Source organism: Lates calcarifer, linkage group LG1, assembly GCF_001640805.2.
Source record: "Lates calcarifer isolate ASB-BC8 linkage group LG1, TLL_Latcal_v3, whole genome shotgun sequence".
In the NCBI taxonomy this organism is placed as follows: domain Eukaryota; kingdom Metazoa; phylum Chordata; class Actinopteri; family Centropomidae; genus Lates; species Lates calcarifer.
The window spans coordinates 1,634,922-1,662,512 of NC_066833.1; the positions used below are offsets into that span (position 1 = coordinate 1,634,922).

Consider the following 27,591-nt stretch of genomic DNA (forward strand, 5'->3'; position numbering starts at 1 on the left):
CTCATTTTGGCGGTGATGATCCATACTTCTGCCTTTTTATCTTTGGACCTTGTGAAGATGTTGAAACTAAAATCGGAGGACAGTTAGAAAATATCCATCTTCAGCCATATGTAAAACTTTATTTGGGCATTTTGCACCTGGGTCACTGGGGAGAGTAACTATAGGTTGTTTTAGACATTTTATCAATGACTAGTATCTTAACCAGTTCAACTGGTGGATTGTATCAGCATTTAAACTGCTACTGTATGAAAACTTTGTCACAGCACACACACAATCTATTCTACAGGATAAGTAAGGTCAGTGCTGAGAGAGCCGAGTCAAAATACTTAATTACACAAAATCTGAGTATGTTGTGGTGAAATGCAATTACATTGTACACTCTTCCCATTAATTGATCCCTCTCATTTAATCTGCTCATCTTCCACCAGCATACAGGACTAAAGAACTGCAGAGAAAAAATATTTAGTAGATTAAGTGACCTCATTAAAGACGTAGATAATCACCTACATGCCATTCGCTCATGAAGACTAGAAACTCAACAACTTGTCCATGTTTGTTTAACTACTATGCATTTCACAAAGGCTATGCCTGAGCAAACAAGTGTTTTGTTGCTGTTAGCATGATAACTAAAAAAAAAAAAAAAAAAAACGAACCAGGAAAACCAAACAAATTAGGAAATAAGCAATGATTTTACTCGATATCCAACACAGGAGCATACATGTACTTCAAATACCAATACACATTTTAAATGGAGTCGTAGTACATTATCTTTGGGCTGAAAACCCACTTCAGAGAATCATCACAAATACAGTTACAGAATGTCTTTCTCCCAATTATGCTGTGGTTGCATTTTCCCCAGATGGGTGTCCAGTTCATGTCTGATGGCAAGAAAGAGCCTCCTGAGCACTTTGAGGGACGTGGGTGGATGAGTCCGTTGCTGCTTAGGTGGTACATAGTTTGTGCAAACGTTTGCAGTACTTAGGTTTCAAGAAGATGCATCTTCTCAGGTTCACATTTTTCTTTAATGGCCATAGTTTGTGTTTAGTCAGCTGAGTTGTGCAACGTTGGCATGCTACTTCAGAGAGGCTTGCAGATTTTGGGGGCTGGAGGTCAGGAGGTCAAGGCAGTGTGCAGGGCTTGATGAGCTTAGGTGAGGCCACAACAATCAAAGCTTCCTGAAGGTTGGATATCTGACCAAAAAAAAAAAAAAAAAAAAAAAAAAAAAACACACACAATTAATTACTAGAAAGCCAAAACCAAAGCATACAAAGAAGTGAGATATCTATTATATAGATTATATATCTGAGAAAACACACCTGAAGACATCACATGGCACAGACACATCATCATCAAGGATGGTTTGGTAGAGCCTGGTCTTGGTCTTCTTCCAGTCCAGGACAACTTCTCTGGGTCACGGCCTCCCTCAATGATTTGTCTGGGATCACAGGAAACTGCTGAACCGACTGCAACCTCCGTCACCATATGGGGCTTGGGCATCCTCCAACTATCCATGCAAAACATTACAATGAGACGTATGTTCCTGTAATGTGTGTCATTTATCTAACAATGCCTGAGGAAGGCCAGCCATTTCACCACAGATATTCAATCTTGTATTAGGAAGCTTACTTTAAAGATTGGTGCCAATTGGTGTCTGATATGAAGTGACATGACTCTTGATACAGGGCTGAACTGTCAGAGCTAAATAAGGGTGTGAATGCCACAGCTGACCTTTTTGCTACATAAGGGATTTTGGGGTCGGGAATTCCCTGAAAATACTGGAGAAAACTCCCTAATGTCCTCTCTCCGGGTCATGCTGGGCCAGATACTTAAGATTACAATATAGCTGGTTTTACATGTGACATTAACTAGCTCCTGAATCTAGATGCCCTTAGGCTCAGTACATCTAGGTTTGTCACTTGGATGAAAGGAAAAAAGTAGCTTTTAGTCCTTTGACTATTTAATTTGCAATTTAACATGTCTGTCTATAGGCCCAAAACACAGGGCTGCCAACCTGCCAAGATGACTAAGCAGGATTTGATGCATCTGAACTACATGCTGGATGTCTGGATAGCATCTGAAACTCCCTCCAGCCCACACCTTTCCAACATCAGCTAACAGGTGTCTGTGTTGCCCATCATCTGTAACTTTCCAGAATCAACAATCTGACTGACACATGTCACGTCATGACCGGCCAGCTTGGAGAGTCATTCAGGACAAAGCTTAATCCAGTGTCCTGATTTGATACACAGGAAACAGCTATCATCTAGCTGTTTAGACAAAGTTCCCCCTCAGCTCCCGATTCTGCAGCCTCCCCAGAGTTCCTCTCTCTACATCAACCCTCATTTGGCAGCACATCAAACAATCCCACTGCATCTTCCACAGGTCTCCTTTTTTCATCGTGCAGCTTTCCAACATTCAACTACTGCTGTTGTCACATCTTCAAAGGAAGCAGTTTCCTAACTTGGCATTGTTGTCACATGTTTGGTAAGATATGGCTGTAGACCACTGACAAAGCAGGCAATTTGAAATGCCAGACCCTGATACACCCAAATTCTTCAGACTCACACCATCCACACTGTGGTAATGTTACACATGCTTTCTTTCTTGCTAAAATTATGTCCAATTGTAGAATGGGTCTTGGAGTAAGCTTATAATAAGCATACCATAGCCAGCTGATTCAAAAAACCAGAGGGATCCTTGTCTGGTTTTGGAAACTGCACAACCATCAGCACACACATCAGTAGGGGTCTATATGCTTACTCATAGGTTTTTTTTTTTTTCATCTAAGTCACTTATCCATTACAAGTACAGTTTTAGGACAGAATCAGCAACAAGGTAATAATTTTACTGACAGCACAGACTTCCTCACACACAGAGAAGAAGGGGAAGGAGAAAAGCCTTGCCTTCTTATGTGATATGAGTCGACTCTGTTTACCTTGTTCTCTGTAGTGTTAGATGCCCTAGCTCATTCCTGGTTGTGATTGCCAAATTTGAAGAAAATGTGTCAAAGTTTGCTCAAATGTTGATGATTCTGTCAGAAATCACATTTATAGACAGTGACTTAAGGTCAGGTGAAGAGGAGTCTGTTGAACCATTTTGACAAATCAGACTCCAGCACCTCAAGTTGACTGCTTTGTCAGTGGTCTACTGCTATATCCTACTGAACATGTAAAAACAATAATGCCAAATTTGGAAACCACGCCCTTTGCAGACATGACAAGAGCAGCAGTGGATGTTGAAAAGCCAGATGAAGAGAAAAGGAGACCTGAGTACAACGAAGTGAGATTGTTTATGTGCAGCCAAACAAGAATTAATGCAGGCAGAGAGACTTTAGGGTGGATACAGAATCAGGAGCAGAGGAGGAACTTTGTCTAGACAACCAGGTGATAGCTGTGTCCTGTGCAACAAACCAGGACACTGGACTAAGCCTCATCCCGAAATGACTCTCCAAGCTGGCCAATCGTGGCATGAAGTGTGTCCATCAGATAGTCTATTCTGGAAAGTTACAGACAATGGGTAACACAGATACCTGTCAGCTGATGTTAGAAAGGTGAGGGGGTGAGGGGGGTTTCAGATGCCATCCAACCATCCAACATGTAGTTCAGATGTATCAAATCCCACTTAGTCATCTTAGCAGATTACCAGCCACGCGTCTTGGACCTGCAGAAAGTCTATGATACATAAATTGGTCAAATAAAAAGACAAGTGAACACTATACAGTTGAGTACAAGGTTTTTACTATCCAAGTGACAAAGTTACAGTAAAAGGGACAAAAGAAGTAAACCTTCCATAACCGAAATCTCACTTCAAACAAGTTGTCACACTACACTACAGCTGTCTGTCAATATCTCAACGACAATACTTCATCTACCACAAGTACTCACCCTGCAGCATCTGACTCTAATTACACACTGTTAGAGTTCTAATTCTATCCTATGTGTTTGAGTCAAGACAATACCAACACCTTATCTGAAATTCAGCTCACAGTATTAAGTTTCTATTTTAAGTATGTCAATACCAGGTAACTGAATAGGGGCAAATTATAAAATATGGTGACAAGTTGGTACATTTGACACATCAGTTTGGTTTTCATTGCCATCATTGCTGTCAACCTCATCACCAGTAGACTGAAAATTAAAGAAATATAGTCAATTTGGATATCCAGACACTTCTTCAGATTGCTATCTGAGATGTCTCACTCTGCCAGGTTTACTCCCTCCCAGAGAGCCCAAACGCGCTACTGTCCAGTAACCATCTCAAGCAATAAAAACGACAATCCCATGTACCTATGAAACTGCCCAATTTATCTTGTGTCCGTTGATGCCGCAACGCATTTCATCAGTGACTGATGCAACCGCACCCTATTGACGTAATGCTTTCCAGGGGTGGGATAAAATTCCCCTGCTGGGAGGCCTCCCAATATCGCGCAAATAAATACGGATACAAAACTGAACGACGCCGACTTGCTTCAACTCAAAAGGTTCTACTGGGGTCTCCAGTTGGAATTAAACTTGGCAGAGCAAAACAAGACAGCCTTTAACTTGAAAATATATTTAATTGTATAGTACAATAAATATGTGGTATTAAAATTTGGGCAGTGAAGATTGACAGCAACACAACTCCACTGATAAGCAATATGAAATCCTCTCACTTAGGATCTAATTAACCTACACCATATACCTGCAGTATCTGAAGATGGAATAATGGAACCAGGTAAAACAACCCCACTTATGGAACTGATTTGCTTGTTAACAGCAACTACACTGTACAAAAGATAGCAAGCATGAGCAATGAGAATAAGTACCAACAACAAATTTAAAGCATTTACCAACTATGAATGTTAAGTGAACTGAGCTGGCAATCACCTAACTCTTCGAGTAAACAAGTACTCTACAAAGAGAAATAAGTTAAACTTCAACTAATGTGGGACAGAGAGAATTTCTCCAGCAATCAGAGACACCCGACTATCAAAATGCTTGACTTTATACTCTTATCGCCTATATGTGACCCTAAAGTTTAGCTGGTACATAGTGCTAAGGCTTTAATCGGGACAAAGAAACAAAGACAGAAAAATTGAGGCATGCAGAGACAAAGACAGGCAGACAAAGATAGAAAAACCACAAAAACAAGAGACAGACAGAAAAGGGACAAAGAGACTAAAAGGGAGACAGACAAAGACAGCCAGACAAAAACAGACAAACCCAACAAAAAGAGTAAGATTGGAAAAAAAAGTGATACTTACATGTTTTAAGATTGTCAGCCATCCAGGTCACAATATTTCTAAGTGCTATACAAAGGCAACTGGACAGAACTCAAGAAGCCTTTCAGATGAAAAGTCTTCAAGAACCTCAAGCAAGTCCAGTTGCCTTTGTATAGCACTTAGAAAAAAAAAAAGATACTTACGTTTATAGATATACCTAGGAAAAAAAGTTGTTGCAACAAACCTGATCCAAGCCAATTGATGAAAATCGGTCTAATCGACTAATTTATTTCATACGTTTGGATATTTCTGTCCTGCATGAGCAGGAGTTCAAGTGAAGCTAATAGTTATTCACAACCTTTATATTGATAGGATTGTTGAGATTTACATATTTTGGATATATAGCCAATTATCTGTCAGTGATAATTTTGATATTCTAATATAAGTTTCTGATTCGTTAGTTTGTCATGGTCAGCCCATCCAAAAAAGCTAATTTGACCATCAGTTGGTGAGTCCAATAAAGCTAATCTGACAGTGACACAGACATGCAGACGAAGACACAGTCTGCTAAAACGAACGTCAGTCAGATAGACAAAGACTGACATACAAGACAGACACAGTCCGCTAAAGCTAACGTGAACGTCAGTCACAGACAAAGACTGACACACAAGACAGACACAGTCCGCTAAAGCTAACGTGAACGTCAGTCACAGACAGACAAAGACTGACACACAAGACAGACACAGTCCGCTAATGTGAACATCAGTCAAACAGACAGACAAAGACTGACACACAAGACAGAGACAAAATGTAAGTATCAGTGTGCGTGCATGTGTGCGTGTTTGTGTCAGGCGCGGCGGCCCTCAATACACAACAGGATAATTGGGGAAAAAAAAAAAACAGTGGATAGATAGTGTGCAAGTATCAGTGTGTCTGCATGTGTGCGTGTTCATGTGAGAGACAGAGGAAAGAAAGGGGTGGCGCGGCGGCCCTAATTAAGCAAACATGGGACTTACTTGTTCATAGATTCACCAGGAAAAAATGGAACCGAGTATACCAGCTAACGGGTAGACGAACAGATAATCATACATCTTGAGTGGACGTCGTCTTCGGGGCGCAGCCATTTTGGATGGATAAACGAGAAAGGGATAGATCGGTAGATGGGCACGGCGGCCAAGATAAACCAATGAGGGATAGAGTAGAGATGGCACGGCGGCCCAAAAATAATTTAAAAAATAACAAACAAAGACGCAATCCTCTTTTTTTAATAGTATGAAGGCTTAAAGGGAAAGTAGTTATGGCGCGGCGGCCAAGGAAAACCCAGCAAAGAGAAAGTGATGACATGGCAGCCATCCAAAAGTGGGGAAAAACAGAAATAGATGAGTTGAGGCTGATCAGATAGCTGACTTAACCCTAATTTACACCACATTACAGCACTGCTCTGACCTAACATTTGGTTATTTACTTACTTTACAGTTACAAAGGGAAAACAAAAACAGTTGTTAATATTAGATTTTTCAAGGATTAGATTGATCATCTTAACAGCTATGATGTTCAGATGATGAATCTAATCATGTTTTAGAGATTTATAGTTTAGAGGATTAGATTGACCATCTAAACAGCTATGATGTTCAGATGATGAATCTAATCATGTTTTAGAGACTTATAGTTTAGAGGATTAGATTGACCATCTAAACAGGTATGATGTTCAGATGATGAATCTAATCATGTTTTTAAAAGATTTATAGTTTAGAGGATTAGATTGACCATCTAAACAGCTATGATGTTCAGATAATCAATCTAATCATAATCACCTATTTGTTTGGATGATTAGAAGGACGGACGAACGAGGGCAAAATTCGAACGGATAGACAGCGATGTTGCATGGATGAACGAGAAAGGGATAGATCGGTAGATGGGCACAGCGGCCAAGATAAACCAGTGAGGGATAGAGTAGAGATGGCACGGCGGCCCAAAAATAATTAAAAAAAATAAACAAAGACGCAATGCTCTTTTTGTAGGGTGAAGGCTGAAAGGGAAAGTAGTTAGTTATGGCGCGGCGGCCAAAAAAAAAAAAAAAAAAAAAAAAAAAACCCACTTACTTGTGTATGAAGTGTGGATGAAAGCTGAAATAGAATTGGTTGGTTAGTTTTGGCACAGCAGCCAAGCAAAACCCAGCACATAAGGGGAAAAAAACAGCACTTACTAATGTAGACTGCAGATCCACCAGGAGCTTCTGTTTGGAGATCCTCCAGGAAAAAAAGAACAATGGACATGCTGATCGACAAATGCACGGCCTGAAATGCAGCTAAGTTGGATGGACGAACGCACAGCCTGAAATGCAGCTAAGTTGGACGGATGAACACACAGCCTGAAATGCAGCTAAGTTGGAGGGGCGAACGCGCGGGCTGAAATGCAGCTATGTTGGACGGACAAAGACGTGGACTCACTGGCTCTGACCAGAGTTGTCTATCAAAAAGTAGAGTGTGATTAGAATATAAATTTTCAGGGTTTTTTGTTTGTTTTTTTTAATGATAAGCTTTGACAGTGTAAATGTGTTTCTGTGGTGATGCATTTGGCAAGAAAACTCAATTCACTGAAAGACACACACAGTCCTAATGGATTTTATTAGTCTAAAAGAGTCAAAATATAACAAATCTAGAGTAAGACTGAACAATATGCAGAATACTGCAGCTCAACATTATAAAATGTGATTATAACAACATTAGTTGTTCAGCCTTACTATAGAGTGACAGATAAGTAGGCATGGGAGCCACCTAAGAATATATAAAAAGAAAGGTACTCACCGATTGTAGATTTACCTATAAAGAAAAACGTTAGTGTACAGACACTGTTCAAAACCTATACACAATATAAATATATGAGACTTGAAAGACAATGTTACAAAACCTTTCCACTCCTACCATCTACTACAGCTCCACCAAATCACTGTACAGAAAAAAAAAAAAAAAACTATTCTACCTCACATACACTGAAAACAATAAAAATTCAAAATTCAAGGACCAGTGAACCATCTGCCCTGAGTGAACATAAAACCTGTCTGATCCTCCATAGGGCCATGAGAGTCACCTCAGGCTTTGCACATGGTCAGTCCAGCCCTGACAAAACACCTCACTATTCCTGGTCACACCATCACTAGCTTAGCAGTTCCAAACAAAAACTCACCAAAACCAGAACCAGTCTTATCCTACTACCCATTTAAGCCCAAATAAATACACAAGGGAACAGTTTCTCTCCTACAGCTTCCCAACCATTCTGCAATCTTCTAAATAACCTCACTATCCAAACATCAAAAGACTGCTAAATGCTCCAATTGTGTTGGGAGGCCATCCCTCCCAACACAATTAAAAAGGTCAGCTATCTGCTCAGCAGAGGGGGGGGGGGAGGAAATAGACAAACAAAGAGAGACAAATAGGGTGGCCATTTTGGAAGAACCGGTGAACAATTGGGCGGCCATGTTCGAATTGGATGCGAAGACTATGTTGGCTAGACGGATGGTCATTTTGTCAAAAAAAATTTAAAGTAGCATAGCACAGAGCAGAGTCATGGCATGGCAGCCAAGCAAATACATACAGAAAAAACATTTCAGTCTCAGACAGAAAACAGTCATGACACGGCAGCCATGATGAGGCACTTCCAATACACAGCAGAAAGAGAGAGGGGAGGATGTAAAAGTCAGTGTGCGTGCATGTGTGCGTGTTTGTGAGGAAGTGGCGCAGCGGCCATCCAAAAACCACACAGAAAAAAAAAGAAAAATGTGTCTTACTGGTTCGTAGATCTACCTGTGGAAAGAAAAAAAAAAAGCAGTTAGAATAAGTAAAGTCTCAAGTTGCCAACAATTACCTAGCCTTGAAATTCACTTTAGTATCTGCAATATAAAAACGTATACAGACTTTATGGAAACGTGATTAAAAAAGAAAAAAAAGACAGGACATTATATGCTGCAAAGGTCTGTTAAATAGGTTACTCTAAACAGCCTAACAGGAACCAATACACTATACTACACAATACAAATCACGATGCTAACTTGAGGCTATTAACTACTTTACACGCAATTCCTACCTTTCTGGGTGAGTTTTAAAGGACAAAATTCTCCTGGCATCTTTTTCATCCCACACCTTACAGGAGGGCATTGTCCTGTTAAAAAAAAAAAAAGTGTCATTTTCCAAACTTGAAATTCACTTTGGTGAATGTGTGGTATTTTGGAAAGGTGGGAAAGAGGCAAAGAGACAAACCACTGGGAATCTTACTGAAATGACTCAGCAGCCCAAAGAGAACAGACATCTTAAAACCGTGTCAGTTTCTAGTGCAATGTCAATCTCATGCCACTTATACTGGTGATTTCATTAACAGGAGTAAATTAAGTGCTAGAGAAAATGAAAACCCAATACCAGGATCATGTTTACTCTGTAAATAAACTCATGACAAAAACAGGAATTTTAGCTCACAGAACACAGAGTTGCTAAAATACCACTGTCTGATCAGTTAGTTTGTGTTACTGTGTGGTAGGCCTACTTTTATTTAAATCACACGATAACACAAACAGACTGATGCAATGGTTATTCGGCAACGCTGCATTATGCTTGGAAAAACTGCTGTTTGTTAGTGGAGTCTGGTAGTGATACGATGCATCTGGTCAAAAAGGATTTCACTCTTTAATAAAATCAGAATCAGACTTTACTGCCAAGTAAGTTTGCACATACAAGGCATTTGTCTTGGTATACTGGTGCTAAAGGACAGTTTTAGTAAAAGAAAAGAGCGAAAAGCAAGAACTATATTTACAAGGAACATAAATATATACACAAGGAGCATAAATATACGGAATTAAAATGTAAAGTGTAAAGAGCAAATGTTTGCAGGGGGCAGAGTTTGTCCCACAAGGCTTGCTGCTGGCACCACAAATGCTCAGGTAGATTACAATGCAACAGCTGTTTTGCTGCGGGTGCAGCGCACCTGCTCAGTCCCACCTGTGTAGGCCTTCCATGGGTTTGATTACCTCAGCTGTTACAGAGTTGCCGGATTAATAACAGGATCGAATATATTAACCAATAAATCCTTTCAGTTTATATTCACCTATAATAAATAAGTAGGCTGAACAGATAGAGCGGTTTTTGTTCACCTTCTCGGCCCTTATACACCTCAACGGTGCGCGCGCTTTAGGCCGCGAGGCCTGTTGCATTGCGCTTCAGCTGAAGAAATAGGCCCATAAGGTTTATCCAAACATATTCGCTCTCTGAATTCAATCCGTTCGTAACTGAAAGGTTTACAGCACGGCGGGTTAATCCCGTGTCCCTCTGAGCGACCACACACCACACACTCCGACTAGAATTGTATTTAAATGTGGGCGCGTAAGAAAAACAGGATAACATGCTGTAAAAGCCTCAGGGCCGTAAAGTTAAACATCTGACTCAAAACAAACACAATAAGATACAAACTGTCTGAGCCTGACACGCGCCGACACACCTGCCGGCAATGACGTTAATGGCGGTTACATTAGAGACATCTCTTACCTTCCTGAGTCCGTTTCCGAGCTCCTCCTGTTGTTGGACGCGGTCGTCCCGGTGTCTCTTAACTTTCAGAAACTTTTCAAACAAAGGGCAGTTTCGGTGCTGAGCCCCGGGGTTTTAATTTTCGACCCCTCATGACGTCTCCGACACCGAGCTGAGGTCGTCATGGTGTGCCAATGTCGGCGTCTGACGTCAGTTTTATAGTCGAGGCGCATGCGCACACGGTGATGCGTTAAAGAATCACGGAGGGTCGTAAAAACTAAACGTTCCCTCAATAGAAATGTTGGGTGCCTCCTCAAACATTTTACAAGAATTTTAAACGTAGTTTTCACGGACTGAAAATTGTAAGCAGTAATGTCAAAAGATGAATGGCCTTAATAAACATATGGAGACAAGTATAAATTACTGCAGAGTAAACAACCAGCACAACACATTTAGATTTTAGTTTAGTTCGCTTTGTAATTGTTGCACTTTTTATTTCATTCTTTTGCAATAATAGAAATTTTATATGGCAGGCACTGGTGCTGCTGCCTGCTGCTCCACACATTGCAGACGTGTTTCTTGCTCATCTATTTTCACCCTAAGTGGATGAAGATGGCTAGCTAAGGCCGGCTTTATTAAGGCATGACGAAACAGTTTTTAATCCTGTAACTGATTTCTCATTTTTCCTGTGTTAAGATAAAACAAACTAGTTGCTTTCAGATTTAACTGTTTCAAAACAGAATCGGAAAAAGGCTCTTTTTTGTTTTCTGTTCTCCTACTCCAATATGAAAATCAATTGGCCCTTATGTACACGGACCTCAGAGCAGGACTACGACAACAACTCCATAATTTAAGATACTGTTCATACAGTCCATCAGAACAACATTTAGACTCTGTGTTTCTTCTTCTTCTTTCCTCAGGCTGATTTATAAATGATGCTGGTTCCCACGACAGCACAGACACGATAAACCCACTGAACTGATGATGAACTTCAGAGAGATGAGCTGAATGTGATTAGCTCTGAACCACTCTGATGTCTTAAGTAGCTAATGAAAGCCTGCTCTGAGTTAGTCTGATGACTTCAATCCTTCCTCCTCTCTTAGAAAATTCCAGACCATGAGAGTTGAGACAGTCTGGATGACAGGTCTGAACAGCACCACAGGACCATATTGTTAGAAACCAAACCTTGTAGAGATAATAACAGATTTAACGTGGTTCTCCAGGAAATATTGGCTGAAGACGAAGCTTTTTGCCTCATTATTGGGAGGGGGTGACACCTGGTCAGGGACAGGAACTCTCAGGATCTCTAGACAAGGCAGTAAAACTGAACTCTGCACAAACAAACTGACCTGGGCACAGCTGTGTGCTCAGTCAGACTCTCACCTGAATTAAACTGCTTGTGAAGGTGATATCTCAGCAACACCTTGAGGAAATTTCTTCAGATTTGGTACAAACATTCACGTGAACTCAAATATGACGTAATTAGATTTTGGTGGTCAAAGGTCAAATCTAAAGTTCACACACTAATGAACTACAACTGGACTGGTTGGCAGATGCAAACAAATTCTAGTTTCTCTGCATTAACGGACATTTTCTCATCTCACCATTTAACCCAAGTTCTAATTGGTGGCACACATCAAGTTTCCATCTAAATTTAACACAGATATTAACTAAATTTCCAGGAAATCATCAGAGTAAAACCTGAGTGAAGTCTTGTTTCCGTCTTCTCCTGCTGTGTAAATAGCTGCTTCTCCCATCGCTGCCATTAAACTACCACAGAAGAAGAAGAAGGTACAGCAAGATGAGGTCATTAAAAAGCTGCAGTCAAAGCTCAGATGATGGAAAACATGATGAAACTCAAACTGAAAATATGCATGAAACTCGTGGGTGGACAGAATCAAGACTTAGTGATAAAATACAGAAAACTTTATTGCAAAACAAACAGAATTTGGAGATACTGTGTTTCCCACCCTATAGTGGTTCTCTGTGCTTGTGTTTCATGTTGAATGGAAAGGTATTTTTAGTTGCTGAATTCTTTAGTGTTTGTGCTCAGCAATCTACACTCTCTTTTCCATTTTTACATCTTGGAAACAACAAAAATGTTGCATATAATTACGTATAATTAATAATTACACATATAATTAGGCGTGGCAGAGGTTTTGTGACTGAAAATGGAAAATCACATCCAAATTGTGCTGTAATTTGTTTTTATAAACACAAAGGGCAGAAAATTCATACATGTAGGTTATAGTAATGATAATCACAGTCACTATTAGAGAATATTATACCATAACAAAATGGAGACCAGCTCCAACAAAATGAAACAATTTCATACAACAAAAGAGTCTGAGTGTACGTCTCTGCCAGCAGAATGATGACTATGAGAAGGTAACACATCACATCCCTGACTGCTCACTCTGTGTGAAGTGAGTCCATCATTTAAGGCACAAAGTCAGTCTTTGGATACGTCTGTCCTCTCTGGTCCTCAGACGAGAACTCCAGGATGTCCCATGAGAAAACATTGGCAATCATCGTCCAGACGGAAAAACTTAAACTAGTGGATGGACTGTGGTGAAATGTGGTTCAGACCTTCATGTTCCCCTCAGGATGGAGTTTAATAACTTTAATGATGCTTTGACTTTTCATCTAGCGCCACCATCAGGTCAAAATTTAAGCAGGTTAACATTTACTGTGTCTGAATGTGCATACTCCCACTCACACTTGGTATTTTGGGTGTCCTTCTCACCTTCAAGGGTTGCTTTGAGCTAAATACTGACCAGATTACAATGACAGTGCCAACATGTCTACACTAATATGTTTTAGCTTTAAGACTCATCATTGTTGCTATGGTTACACCTGGTGTACACACTACCCCAAAGTTTTCAAGCCTCTAAAACTGAGACTTTCAGAAACGCTGTTGGCTCCACTTTAATTTGAAAACTGTGGGGTTGTGTGTCTGGACGGGCAGAAATGTTTGGAAATGGTGACACAGATGCCAGCATTCACTTCCTGACTGGTTCTTATTAGTCACAACATATCCTTCCCTGATTGGTCACGCTCCGATCACGTGACCCATTTCAGCCTCATCTACCAGTGGTGCGTGTAAAATGGATAATGAATTACAAATGTTGCTGACCTAGGTGTGTTTGCTAGCAGCTATTGCGCAGCTAAATCCTTATATATCGTTGTTGCTGTTTCTCATAGTTTTCTGCAACTAAACAATCAACTGCAGAGTAGACAACCTACTTCCTGTGTATGTGAATGGTCTTATGATATGAGTTTTCAGTTATGTTAGTATGGACAGAGATTATTCTGATACTGAGCTAAAACACTCATCTGGACGGAGACCCTATTGGACCTAGGCTTAGTTTAGCATGCTAATATTTATGAATTAGCAGTAAACACATAGGCTGTGTCTGAAATCATTCACTCATTCCCTTTGCCCTACTCACTATATAGAGAATTCATTGAAGTGGACTATATAGTGGGCTCACACAGCACGACAAACCAACGTATTGGACGAGTTAAAGTTTTAACCACACGATGGCGCTAGATGAGAAGTCAAAGAAATTCATCACAATCCATCCAATAGTTGTTGAGATGTTTCAGTATGGATCAAAAATGTTAAATGTCTGGTGGTGCTAGAGAAAACAAAGTCGATGGTATTAATCCCCTGGAGAACATGAATGGCCTAGACCAGAGTGATGGAAGCACTGACCAACTGACGTCACTTATCAGCCCCTTCACTGTTGGAAGGCCTGTTACTCAGGCAGTGCTAACACAGCCACCAGCAGGATGAAGTAGGGCTCACGAGGTCACACCACAGAACCAGTGCGAACCAGGATATCATTTGACACCTCTGCACCGTCTCTCTTTGACTGAAGAACCGAAGGGGAGGAGGAGGAGGAGGAGGAGGAGGAAGCAGCTGTGGAGAGGGAGTGGATCTGGTCATTAACAGGCATCTCTGAGTTCTTTTGTCTCTCTTCGTCCTCCTCTCTGTCAGCTTCTGGTATCAATTCCTCCTCCTGCTGTTCCTCCTGCTCCACCTGCTCCTCCTGCTGCTCCTCCTGCTGCAGGGCGTTAAAGCGCTCCACCACACAGTGAGCCGTCAGCCTGGCCTCTGGGTCGTGATCCCAGCACTCAGTGATGGTGGAGCAGAAGACACTCATCCCCTGGAGGACAGAAGAGTGGAGTTAGACAAAAAGATGTCCTACAGCGAGAACCCAATGAGCACCAAGGTGTTCAACAGTAAATAATTACTGCCTCATGCTATGAGGGCTCCAGAGAACCAGGGCATCAGAGTGGAGAAAGACAGGCAAGTCTGAAAGCATTGTTTTTTTTCTTTGTTACTGTATCTGACCTGATGCTGCGTCCATGCTGAGGGGATGTCAGGTCGTCCTCGGTCCCTCAGCACCAGGTCTCTCATACTGTCCACACAGGGCTGCTCACAAACCTTGGAGCCAAACGCCGGCTCGTAGCTCTCCACCTCTGCACCAGTAGACAAGTATTCGCACATTATGTTCACATGCACTGATCAGCCACAACATTAAAACCATGGACAGATGAGGTGAATAACATTAATCATCTTTCTACAACACAACGTTCTGCTGGGAAAGATGTTGACCTGCCCCCCAAACTCCCCAGATCCCAATCTGATCCAGCATCTGTGGGACCTGCCTAATATTGTGGAGGTCCTCCACATGCCACCAAAACAAAGCAAAATGACAAATGGAAAGTGGTAGTTTTTGACCTCAAGACTGTAATACATTTCTGGAATAAAATATAAAATGCCTTTTACTAAAAAGAAAGTTTGGAAAGAGGCAATAGCACACAGGAATCGATGAGATTGATGAGAAACAACAGAAAACCTCCTACTTCCGATGGCGTGGCAGCGGGAAGCCATCTCCCAGAGGACTAGAGCCATGGAGTAAACATCCATCTGTTTGAAGGCCTCAAGGTCCTCCAGGTTCACCCTGGATTCAAGCACCTCAGGAGCCATGTAACGAGCTGTTCCCACCTGGACGGGATGATACAGGAGAGTCTAATGAAATGGCGACCAAAAAATCACTTACAAGTTCTGCTTCATGATACGTCCAACTGGTAAGCAACAACTAAAGCTGAACAGTTTACCTGTCCACTGTTGGCGTAGTCATCAACAGTGAGGGAGAGGTCTAATTTTAATGCCAGACCAAAGTCACACAGGGCACATTCCTTCCTACTCTTCACCACAATGTTACTGCTTTTCAGGTCCCGATGGGCAACAGGCACCTACAGCAACAAATGAGTAAGCAAGAGCGCCATACTCAATATATCCAATAGCCAGATATATAGTAAATGAACACATGTAAGATACAATGTGCTGAAAAACTGAGACAATCAAGGTCAACAAAACTGGATTTACAGAGACTGTAGCCTGGATTTACCTTTGGTACTCCATTGGGTGTTGTGTCACTGTGGAGATGAGCCACCCCTTTAGCAATACTGGCTGCCATGGTGACAAGTTCCCCCCAGCTCAGTATGTTTGCTGTGAGGAAGTCCTGCAGGTTTCCCAAGCTGTGATAGGCCAAAACCAGCCAGTACTTTCTGAGGGCGTGACCGGGTGGACCCCTCTCTTCAGCTGCCAGGAACTGAACCACATTGTCGTGCTCCAGTTTGGGGTCAGAGAAGATGGAGCACTCATTTCTCCACGAGGCATACTCCACAGCTGGAAACACCTTCACCGCCACAGTTTCATAACTGTTTACTCCACCCTTCTCACCCTGCAGAAGGTGTGCCCTCCATACTTCAGCGAAGCGCCCCTTCCCCACCAGGAGGTCCAGTTTAATGGGCAGCAGTTCAGTCAATTGCCCTTGCCAATCAGTGACGTCACTGATGATGTCATTGTTGTGAGACGGCACCTTGGCGTTAGACTCCTCCATTTCAGATTGACGACCTGTTCCAACTGCTCCTCCATCCTTTGCCCGAGCCCCCCGGCCTCCACACGGCATGTCCAAAGCCTGGTAGAGCTCTGGGGTGTGTTTGGTGGGCCAGTCAGGACGTGCAGGAGGGCCAGGTTTGTCAGGGTGGTGTGTGCGGTAGAAGTAGAAGGCAGCAGTGGCAACTATGGCCACAAGGAGAGGAGGCACCAAACTAACCACCACCACCGGGATCACGTCTTTACTCTGCAGCTTGAAGAAACCTGTAGCAACGGAGAGAAACATCTGTTAATTGATCCTCTATCGATCAGTCTATCCATCCATTCATTTATCCATCATCTCTCCAGCCAATCATTTATCTATCCAGCCATCTGTACATCCATATATTTCTCTGTCTATCATCCATCTCTCCATTCATTATCTATGTATCCATCCATCCATCTCTCCATCCTTCCTTCCCTCCCTTCATCCAGCCCTTGCTCCCTCCCTCACCGTTGGCTCTCTTGTTGAAGATGAGTTTGTCGTTACATTCGTGTTCTCCATGGCAGCCACAGACCATCATGGATCCATCCTCCGCGGGCTGCGGGACCATGTGGCACTCTTTGGAGGTGAGGTTCAGCAACAGGCCCGGGTCTACACCCTCCAGCTGCAGAGCTGGGTGGTGACACATCGTTTGAACCGTCATGGTGTCGTTGGTCTTCCTCCTGAAGAGCAGAGAAACATGAAATAACATGTGTGGTCATCCTGACTTCATGAGAAGCTGGCAGAAATGGTGCCCTGGTGCCCTAAATGGTACAAATACAACACCTTCAGCATGTTTTCTAGTAGCAGTCAACCTCAGGATCCTACTGTAATCATCTTTAGCTTTGTTTATGTACAGTGGGAGGAAGTGGAGACATGTTGTCCATCTTTACAGTCGTTGGTTTGAGGTCATGGTCAGAACAAAGACAACATCATCTGCGTATAGCAGAGGAGCAACCCCAGTGACCTCAGCTACACCTCAATATGACACTACCAGTACCAAGTCTGAGCATTGGTACATTCTAGCTGGGCCACCAAACACTCTTCTTCTCTGCTGCTGTTAAATTAATGTGATCTCCTGGTTAGTTCAAAGAATTCACACAATAATCACTTTCTATTTATCATGTAAAAATATGACTGAAACATCTCTGTGTTTATTGCTTGTCCTAATATCAGTGAATTAACTGCTTTAATTAAGTTTTATTTGCAAGAGCCTTCACAAAGCCCTATATTCATAATCTGATAAGACACCATGCTGAAGACTGAGGTTTTGCGGCCAAAGGATCTTATCTCATCACTATTACCATTGTCTTACCTGGTGTTACACAGGTGACTGGTCTGTATCAGAGACAGTGTGGTAAAATATTCACTAATACATCGTAGGTAGATATTTAAATGGATATTGTCAGTTAGATTGTATCAGTTATCATTTATATCATCTATTAGATGCTTTCATCCAAAAAACATACAACTGAGGGACAACACTGCAGCTTCAGACCTTGAAGTAAGAACTGAGAACTAAATTCGTTAGGGTGTTAGGAGAGGAGGTGCACTCAGAGGAGGCGAGTCTTCAACAGATGATAGTATCTGATAGCATTTGGGAGCTGGTTCCACCATCAGGGGACCACAGACCAGAACAGCCACGATGATAAGATTCATTACTTTCAGCAGCTGACTGACTCTGAACAGGTCTCAGTGACTCTGGAGTCCCCTGGACCTTGAACATGTCTCAGACTCAGAGGCTGGAGTCCTAAAGTTAGGTCTGACACACCTGACCCCAAAGTCAGCCAATCAGGAGCTGCTTTTAAACCCTTTACAGACAGACTCTGTAACATTGCTGGCTTCAGGTATTTGTTAATATGATGGATTTTAATCGAACACTGAATGAAGTTAGAACATATGGAGAGGACGCGCTGCCTCGCCATGCTACACTGTCATCAGATTAATGTGAGGGGGTGCAGAGGGGCTTTAGCCTCAGGATGTTTTGTGAATATGAACCTTGGAGAAACAACACTGGATAAAAAGACTCATGTTATTGTATAGTCAACTCCTGTAGCACATACGAACAAGTTAGTCTGTGCAGCTCCCCAGTGATCCCTGTCAACTTTGACCTGAATAAACCAGCGTTTTGCTCTCCTCTCTTTTTCTTCTCTGTCACTTCTCTCTTATCACTGGTTTCCTGCAGACAGCCGGGAGGGACGGGCCGGCTGACGTGAACAGGAAATGAGAGGGGTGCAGCGAGGGGAGGGGGAATCCAAGCCTAGAGCTGTTATCCAAACAAAAGCACGAATCAGCAGAAACTTTCCAAAGCTGTAGAAAGCGATGCCAGTGGACTCTGAGAGGGTCTAAAGCTCCATAGGGTCATCATGCCCTCCTCTGACATGAAAAACAACTGTGTGAACTTTTGAAACCCGACAAGAAAAAACGGCCAAATTGCAGCTGTGACGTGTTTTTCTTCTGCAACAGTAGCGAGCTCAGAGAAATCACTTCAGGATGTTTCATAATGCTGATCAACAACATATTGAAGCTTAGCTGTACTGTGGTGTACTCTGCCGACTCATGGGATTGTGCCAAAGGAAAACAAGCGTGTGTGAGTGCACGTCAATATTCCAGCATTTTTATAGGACCCCAAAGGCCTCAGGACATATTGTTTTTTGTTTGTCCTCCTTTATTTAACAAGAATAATATCAAGACAGAGTGGATGACTCTAAATCAGGATCCTATCACAGTGCCAAACAAGAGACAAAATGGAAAACAATAAAATACATCAGGGAAAGAGGAGCACATGACCCCAGAACAAAAAACAACATCTCTCATTATTACTGCACACCAAGTTAATCCGTTTTTACAACAAACTTGGAATAAAGGCGACGCAGTCTCTGCACATCAGTCAGCTAAAACTCAAACCTGGGCTGCAATGCACTGAGACCAGACCTGGAGAGATGAGATCTCACGGTCACAGTCAGAGCTTTTAATAAGGAGGAACGACTGATGAAGACTTTAAGCTGTACAGCCAAACATCAGAGTAAGAAGAGGCGTCCGACCATCAGCTGTCTCTTATAGTATGGACAGGCTCTTGTAATCAGTCCACACCTGAGCAGGACTGACAGCTTTTTTACACCAGCACTAACAAACACAGCACAGTTTTTCAACTTCAGCTCAACAACCCGTACAAGCTCTTACTACTAAAAAACTAAAACTAGAATCCCCTCACAGTGATTGCCTCCAGTAAGCAGCCTGGTTACAGTTTTTTCAGAGGTGACCCCTTGACCCACAGTGACCCTTGACCTTTGACCATTGAATGAAATTCCTTTGTGGAGTTTCCTGAGATATCACGTTCAGAAGAATGGAATGGACGACACAATAAAACCCTCTCTAAGAACTGATACTGTAGCTTTTACTCATTTCTTTAAAAGAGATACACTCCCAGTTTTGGATGATGTCCAGTTCTTACCCCCACATGGTTTGAATACTCTTACTGAAAGTCCCACTGGGCAAAAGCAAAATATGTGAGTCCACTCACCATATGGCGATGCAGATCTCCTCAGTGTCAGTGCAGAAGGAGGTCATGGTGCAGTTACTAATGCAGATGCTGTCTTTACACACCGGACTGGACACCTCACACCACTTACACAGGTTGAAGTTCAGGTGGCTGAAGGTCTGGACAACAACTGGGAGACCTGTGGGGCAGAAGGGGGTCAGGTACAGTTAGGTCCAAACTGTCCTCTCAAGACAAACAACAGCATCAGACTTTAGAAGAGGAGACTGCTTTCTTTCCTGTTTCCTTGTGAACAGTAACCAAGTCATTTTTGTTCCATCACCTGACCAAACATTAACCATAGTGGTGAAAGGGGTGGCAGGGTCCTCCCCCAGCAGGACAGTGCTCCCACCACACCACAAAAACTGCTCAGAAATGTCCTGAGGAACACAACAAAGAGCCAAAGGTGTTCCTGAGACATTTCTGAGCCGTTGTTGTGGTGTGGTGGGAGTATTGTCCTGCTGGGGGAGGACCCTGCTGTCATGGAGTGGGGGGTGGGGGTGGGTACTTGGTGTACAACAATGTTTAGGTGAATGGTACGAGTCAAAGTAACATCCAGATGAATGAAGGAGCCGAGGTTTCCCATCTTTGAGTTCAGCTGAGGCTGTCACTGCGGCGGTGAGGCTAAAGTACACTAACGTCAGTGGTTTAACCAGAGTTCACTTTTATCAGTTATGATTGAAATCAATGAGACCCTGAACGTCGGTTAAAGCTTCGGTGTGGACGTAGCTGCCAAAGGATGAAGGGCGACATGTCCCATCTGCTCTGCCACGTACAGCATCACACCAAACCACTGTGACTGTGGAGCAGGATCTGGGTGTGTCCCTCTAAGGCTCATTAACCAAAACTGTTAGCATGCAAACCTCTGAACATGCACGGCCTAAAGAGCTACAGACTGAACTGAAAGCAAAACAAAACTCTGTTTGATAACGTGTGTGTGTGTGTGTGTGTGTGTGTGTGTTGTCGTCTGCTCTAGTATTTGTGCATCTACTTTATCTTATTTGTGTATTTGTCTGCAGAGCGAGAGGAGATATGTGTGTGTGTGTGTGTGTGTGTGTGTGTGTGTGTGTGTGTGTGTGTGTGTGTTTGCCACATCAGAACGACTCCAGTGATCATACCCAGATGACACACACATACACACACACACACACACACACATACAGTAATCCCAGTGTTGCATATCTGCATTGAATTACACACATACAAACTCAACCACATTTCATTATAATTATATATACTTTATACACACATACAGGCTTGTACATACAAACACACAACATTTCATTAACCCTGTCACACACACACACACACACACAGAGCAGAAGTTGATCCAGATGTTTCTTCTGAAGACAAAGGAAGAAGAAAAACTGAAAAAGCAGGAGAAGCAAAATGCTCACTGTAATTAAAATCAGCACTGTGTGTGTGTGTGTGTGTGTGTGTGTGTGTGTGTGTGTGTGTGTGCGTGTGTGTGTCTTTGTGCATGAGAAAGTGACAGAGTGGGTAAAGACAATAGAGTTTCTGCATGTGTGTAACAGTTGTGTATGATTTTGTGTGAAGCTGGCAGTGAGTCTGTTTAGATGATAATACTGTGTGTGTGTGTGTGTGTGTGTGTGTGTGTGTGTGTGTGTGTGTGTGTGTGTGTGTGTGCACTCCTCCAGGAATAAATTGAAGCCAGAAGTGAGCTACTTTCAGAGCCAAGTTAGTATCCAACACTCCACCCTCTAAGGCTCATGGGAAATCTAAGCACTCCACGCTGCTCGAAGGAGGAGGCCCTCCCTATCAGAAACACGCACGCACACACACACACACACACACACACCACAACATTCAAGATCAACATACACGCATTTGCATCTTCAGAGGCTTCACATTGAACGTTTTGGGATATACGTTTATTCTCTTTGCTATGTCTCCAGTCAGCTGCTGGTTAGCTTAGCTTAGCATAAACACTGGAAACAAAGGGAAACTGCTAGCCTGGCTCTGCATGACACTGACTGACCACAACATGGCGCTGAGCTTACGCTGAACATAAACACCCCCCCCCCCCCCCCAGCGACCCCCCCCAATCTCTTTAATCTCTTTGTTCACAGTCCAGTGACAGTTACAATAAAGTTTAGTTCAAAAAAGACATGCTGACAAAAAGAATAACGGCAGAGTTGATGATCTCTTGATGGCAGCCATGTTTGAAGTCAGATCTCAGAACTGAAATATCTGACCGGCCAGAAGTCCAGCCGATCATCAGGAGGGAACCGGTTCTGGACTAAACTCCGACCAGACCCATGCAGAGTCTGTCCTGCTTTGAGCTCACTGATCAACATGTTTGTACTCAAACTGAAGTGTTGGTTTGTGGTTGTACAGGGGTCATGTGAGTGGACTATGTGTGGACCATGAGGTCGAACAAACAGTCCAGCACAACCACAACTTGTCAATATCCCAACTACAATCAGCTGGATTGGCACCAAACTCTGTACAGTCGTTTGTGGTTCCCACATGATGAACCCTGATGACTTTGATGATCCTCTGACTTTTCATCTAGTGCCACCTTGAGGTTAAGTTTGGTGGTTTTGACCAGTTTGACTTTGCTTCTGTGAAATCAAGTTTTAGATGTTGTTTTGGCAGACAGGTCTAAACACTACAATACCCATGAGCGCCAGGTCGCTGTTGTCACGGAGAAGAAGTCAGTCAGTGGGACTTTTACTCCTGGAACCAAAGATGTCTGATGTAGCTCCTTCATATATACGACTCTATTAGCTGTGTGTCAACATTAGTGTTGGCAGACTGTTTAGCGACCGAGGGTGATCCTGGAGGTTACAGTCTGGTCTCCAAGCCGCTTGAGACCAGACGATAACACTGAAGGGGAAGATCTGCACCGGAGGAAAAACTTCAGAGACTTGTCATATCCTTGCCTTGAATTTGGCAACACACAGATAATTTACTACGTCCAAGAGAGACGGCGATTATCAACCAGGGTCAGGAGAAGATACTCTCTGCTGTGGAGCTCAAGACCGAGAGAACGCCCAGTCCAGCCTTTCAGTGCTGATAGGCAGCACTGGTCACCATTTATTTAGCCCTCCTCTGTCAGAGAACAAACAGCTCCACAACAGTGAAGGTACAAACACATCCTTTGAATAAACTGTGTGAACTTCATTTCCCTCCTCATTAGCTCTTTACTGCCTGAAATGATGATTAGTCCTGCAGGGTCCAGGACAGGTCACTACCTCACCGAGCTGCTGGAACCAGATGATTCACAAGGAGGTACAGATGAAAATAACTGTACAACATCCTCAGCTGTGTTTATGATGATGAATAATACTGCAGTGTCTGTGTGTGTGTGTGTGTGTGTGTGTGTGTGTGTGTGTGTGTGTGTGTGTCATCAGGCCATCTCCACGTCACCTCATTGTCCTCATTAGCACAAATGAAATTCTCACACATAAACACCCAAACACACACTTTCTGTCAGTGCCAGTCTCTCTCTTCTCCAACATCCTAAGACGATGCCAAGAAACCAGAGTGTGTGTGTGTGTGTGTCTATTCATAAGACGTTTCAGATACACTCACTCTTTGTTAGATATGAGATAATAGGCTGATTTTCCCTCTCTGTCAGTTCATGTCACTTCAGTTTAAGAGAAGACAGGAAAACACCTGTTATTCTGACTCGTCCACACATTACTCTGAGCTGGTTAGCCCGAGTGCTAACCTTATAGTCACAGCAGATAAACTAAGTTAGCTCCTTTTGTTGTGCTGTGTATTTGCAGCAGTACATTACCAAGTGAAAGCAGATCCACACCAACAGTGTGTAGCATCTATAAAATGAGCAGAATAGATTGTATTAGTGTTAATGTTGGATTTTAGTGTTGAGGTTGTTGGTGTCAGAAATTCACCATATCTCAGATGATTTTTTTTCACTTATTAAAGTTTAAATGCTTTGACGTGACTTTAGCGTCGTGTTCACCATCGTGGTTTAGCATGTTAGCTTGTGAACATTTGCTAATTAGAAGTAAACACAAAGTACAGCAGAGGCAGATGGGAACTGTCACCAGTTCTGCTGGTATGTGATCATAAACCAAAGCACTGGACAAGTTAAAATGCTGACCAGATGATGGCGTTGGAGGAAAAGTCAGAGGATCATCAGAGTTATTACAGTTCATCTTGAGGGGAACATGAACGTCTGATCAAAGTTGCTACACGGCTTATCCTGCCGGGGCTAGAGCCAATCCCAGGTGACATTGGGTGAGGCGCGGGGTTCACCCCAGACAGATCACAGGGCCAACATATATAGACAAACAACCATTCACACTCACGCTCACACCTACGGAAAATTAATGGTGCGATCCAGTTGTACGCAGAAGTCAGAATTTTGGAGTTTCTGGTCGAAAATTTCAACTAGAACGCCCCCTGAAGTCAGATTTTCAACTCAGAGCAGAGCAACTCCACCAATCCCGACATAAGAATTTAAGATGGCTGCTACTCATCAATAGTGTTGAACACTCCGCTAAGTTTACTGTTTATGGCAATGTTTTCACATCAAGTCAGTTTTTGTGTTTTGGTAATGAAATGACCAGTTCAATGTAATTAAAACATTTTTTACAAAGTGAAACAAAGGTAACATCGCACCCTTTATCCTCTGAAAGAGCAACAGCAGACTTTCTCTGAGGTGACGTCACTCCCATTTCTGACCTCCGACCTCTGATGGAACACACCATTAGAGTCACCGATTGACCTGCGTGTCTTTAGACTGTGGGAGGAAGCCGGAGAACCCACCCAGGCACCGGGAGAACATGCAAACTCCACACAGAAAAGCCCTTAGAGAACCAGGGTTCAAACCCAGAACCTTCTTGCTGCCACTGTACCAACCATCCATCCCAACAGTCGTACAGATATTTCAGTTCGTTATCCATGACCTGTGACCCATGAAGCTGGGTCAGAATCTGTTTGTGCTCCTATCTGTGGGCTTTCCATGGGTCTATTTTCAGTCTGGTCCAAACCATGACCCATGAAGACCTCTGATACTGAGTGCAGGGGCGTGCAGCGCAAACAGAGCCAGCGGCAGCAAAGAAAACAATCTGATTTAAGTTGAAAAAGTCCTGTCACCCTCTGCATGGCTTCTGTTTACTTTATGGTCTGGGCCTTGTTTTCCTGGTTTGTTCTAGGCCCCCCTTTGGTTCCAAAGAAGGAACACACTCAACACTCAAAACAGAAACTTGATTAACTCCTATGGCCACTAGAGGTTGTCTAACAAGAAAAGGTCATTACGGGCCATAATGAGCAGCTGTACAAACGACCTTTTGCCAGAGGACAGGCTCCGAACAACAGTGTGTACATGGAATATTCAAAATGAGACCTAGTTTCAGAAAACAAGCCGGAGAAAACTACATGGTCCAACCTGTGATTTCCAGTGAGATTTCATCACATGAAGCACTGACCAGCACAGAGTCCTGACCTCAGCCCATGGACAGATTATGAGACAGTGGGCCCCTGGGCACAAACATACTAAAGACCCCCCACCCATCCTGTACAGGACACATAGTGTCTGTTTGTGTTTGTTACGTGTCTATTTATGGTCACTTTCTGTCCTTCTGTAGTTGTTGCTGTGTGTCTTTGTAGTCACTGTCTCTTTCTGTCCTTCTGTGTCTGTTTGTGATTTAGGGTTAGCGTTAGGGTTTGTGTGTCTTTGTGATGGTTTTGCGTCCCTCTGTAGTAACTCTGTGCGGCAGTTCGTGTTGTTAATTTGCAGAAATATGTTTTTGTTCCTTTGCTCTGGCATTTGTTGTGAATGCTCCTGCACCACTTTGGTCCAGATTAAAATATCTCAGTGACCGTTGGATGGACTGATGTTCATGTTCCCCGGAGGATGAATTCTGGTGATCTGGTCTGGCTTTCTCAAGCTCTCTGGGTAAATATTTTGTCATGTCCCACCTAAAGCTGCAGTCAAATGTAAGTAAAGCTCAGTTCAGGTTTTGAGGACCTGGATGTTGAAGATCATTTACAGCAAACAGTAACCGAGTCATTTTGCCTTGTGACCATCCGGTGTAACTGACCAGTGGCGGGAGAGGTACTCATCTGCTTTACTTCAGTAAAACTACCAGTACTACATGGTAACAATACTGTAGTACAATTTAAAGTCCTTCATTACAGATTAAGTATCAGCCTCATGCAGTTACTGCACTTTTACTGCTGATACTTTACACCCATGAAGCTGAGAGTACTTTCACTGAAGAGCAGTTTGAAAGCTGAACTTTTACTTGTAGTGAAGTATATTTACATTGTAGTAGTGTTAGTTTTACTTGAATAAAGGACCTGAAAAGTTCCTCCCCCGCTCCATCCCTCCCCTCTGCCCGGCCCTCCAAACCTCCGCAAACATCTCCGAGGAAAAGAGAGAAAAAAGCCCGGACAGCAGCACTCACAGGCGGTCATGAGGACGAGGATCCCGGTCCAAAGCGTCCGGCACCGAGCCATCATCTGCGGGCAAAGTCAGCCGGAGAAACACACGGGCGCTCGGTCAGTTAGTCCGTCGGTCTGTCGGTCCTCAGCGCAGAGACGCTCATGTACGCAGAGAGAGAGAGGAGTCCAGATGTTTTTCATCCAGATGTGGTTTAGCACCGCCCACCGCTGCTGCCTCTCTGGCTGCGTGTTTCCACTGTCTCTGCTGTCAGAGGCTCATGGGCAAATGAAGGTGTTGGATTTCTGGAGTTAGTTTACCTTTCACCAACCACGCACTGTTTACTGCTGTTACTCCACAGCGCTCTTAATGGGAACAATAAAGTTATTTTGAAGAAAAGAAAACACAGTATATATAGAAATATATATGGTCAGTCATTGATTTACTGGTTGATTATGGAAATAAATGAAATATGAATGGTTTATATACAGAGCTGAAAAACACTCCTCCACCTCCTGCAGCCAGAACATGGAGGAGGAGGAGGAGGAGGAGGAGGAGGAGAAGATGAAGGGGATGGGGGTTTGCACTCACAAAACAGACGGCATCAGGAGGAGGGAAAATGTTGTGGACACATCAGCCAGGAAGTCGAAGCTCGGTGGTGAGGGAGTTTTCAAGAGTTCTGTCAAAGCTGTGGTGAAATGGCTTCAGGGCAACAAAGAGACCAGACCTCAGTCCAAAAAGGACAGGAAAGCAACGAGGCCTACAAACCTGAGTCAGTGACACGGGTTGTGTCAGGTGGAGGAGTATAAAGGTCTGGACAGACGGTGACCTCTAACAGGCTTATTCCAGCTCGTTAGTCAGGTCCCAGTGAAACCAGAACCACAGGCTTCTGATGTGAATTCAGCTGATGCCAAACTCCCTTCACATCTTAACACGTTTTACCACGAGCTCCAGTCCAACCTCTGATTGTGTACTGTCTCTGCACTGTGCACAATGAAAAGCTTTCAGCACAGCAGTTTGTGTGAATC

The 27,591-nt window shown here is 43.1% G+C and overlaps 1 protein-coding gene across 1 annotated transcript; it reads right to left on the reverse strand.

The window, feature by feature from the left end:
- Positions 1-12,621: 12,621 nt before the first annotated feature.
- tgfbr2l (transforming growth factor beta receptor-like) lies at positions 12,622-26,785 on the reverse strand. The gene is made up of 8 exons (XM_018674190.2): positions 26,589-26,785; positions 20,170-20,326; positions 17,118-17,329; positions 16,134-16,888; positions 15,841-15,978; positions 15,586-15,727; positions 15,071-15,198; positions 12,622-14,882 (listed from the first exon to the last, which is right to left on the reverse strand). Exons 1-8 carry the CDS (start codon positions 26,641-26,643, stop codon positions 14,526-14,528), a joined length of 1,944 nt encoding a protein of 647 aa, XP_018529706.1. The 5' UTR covers positions 26,644-26,785; the 3' UTR covers positions 12,622-14,525.
- Positions 26,786-27,591: the final 806 nt, after the last annotated feature.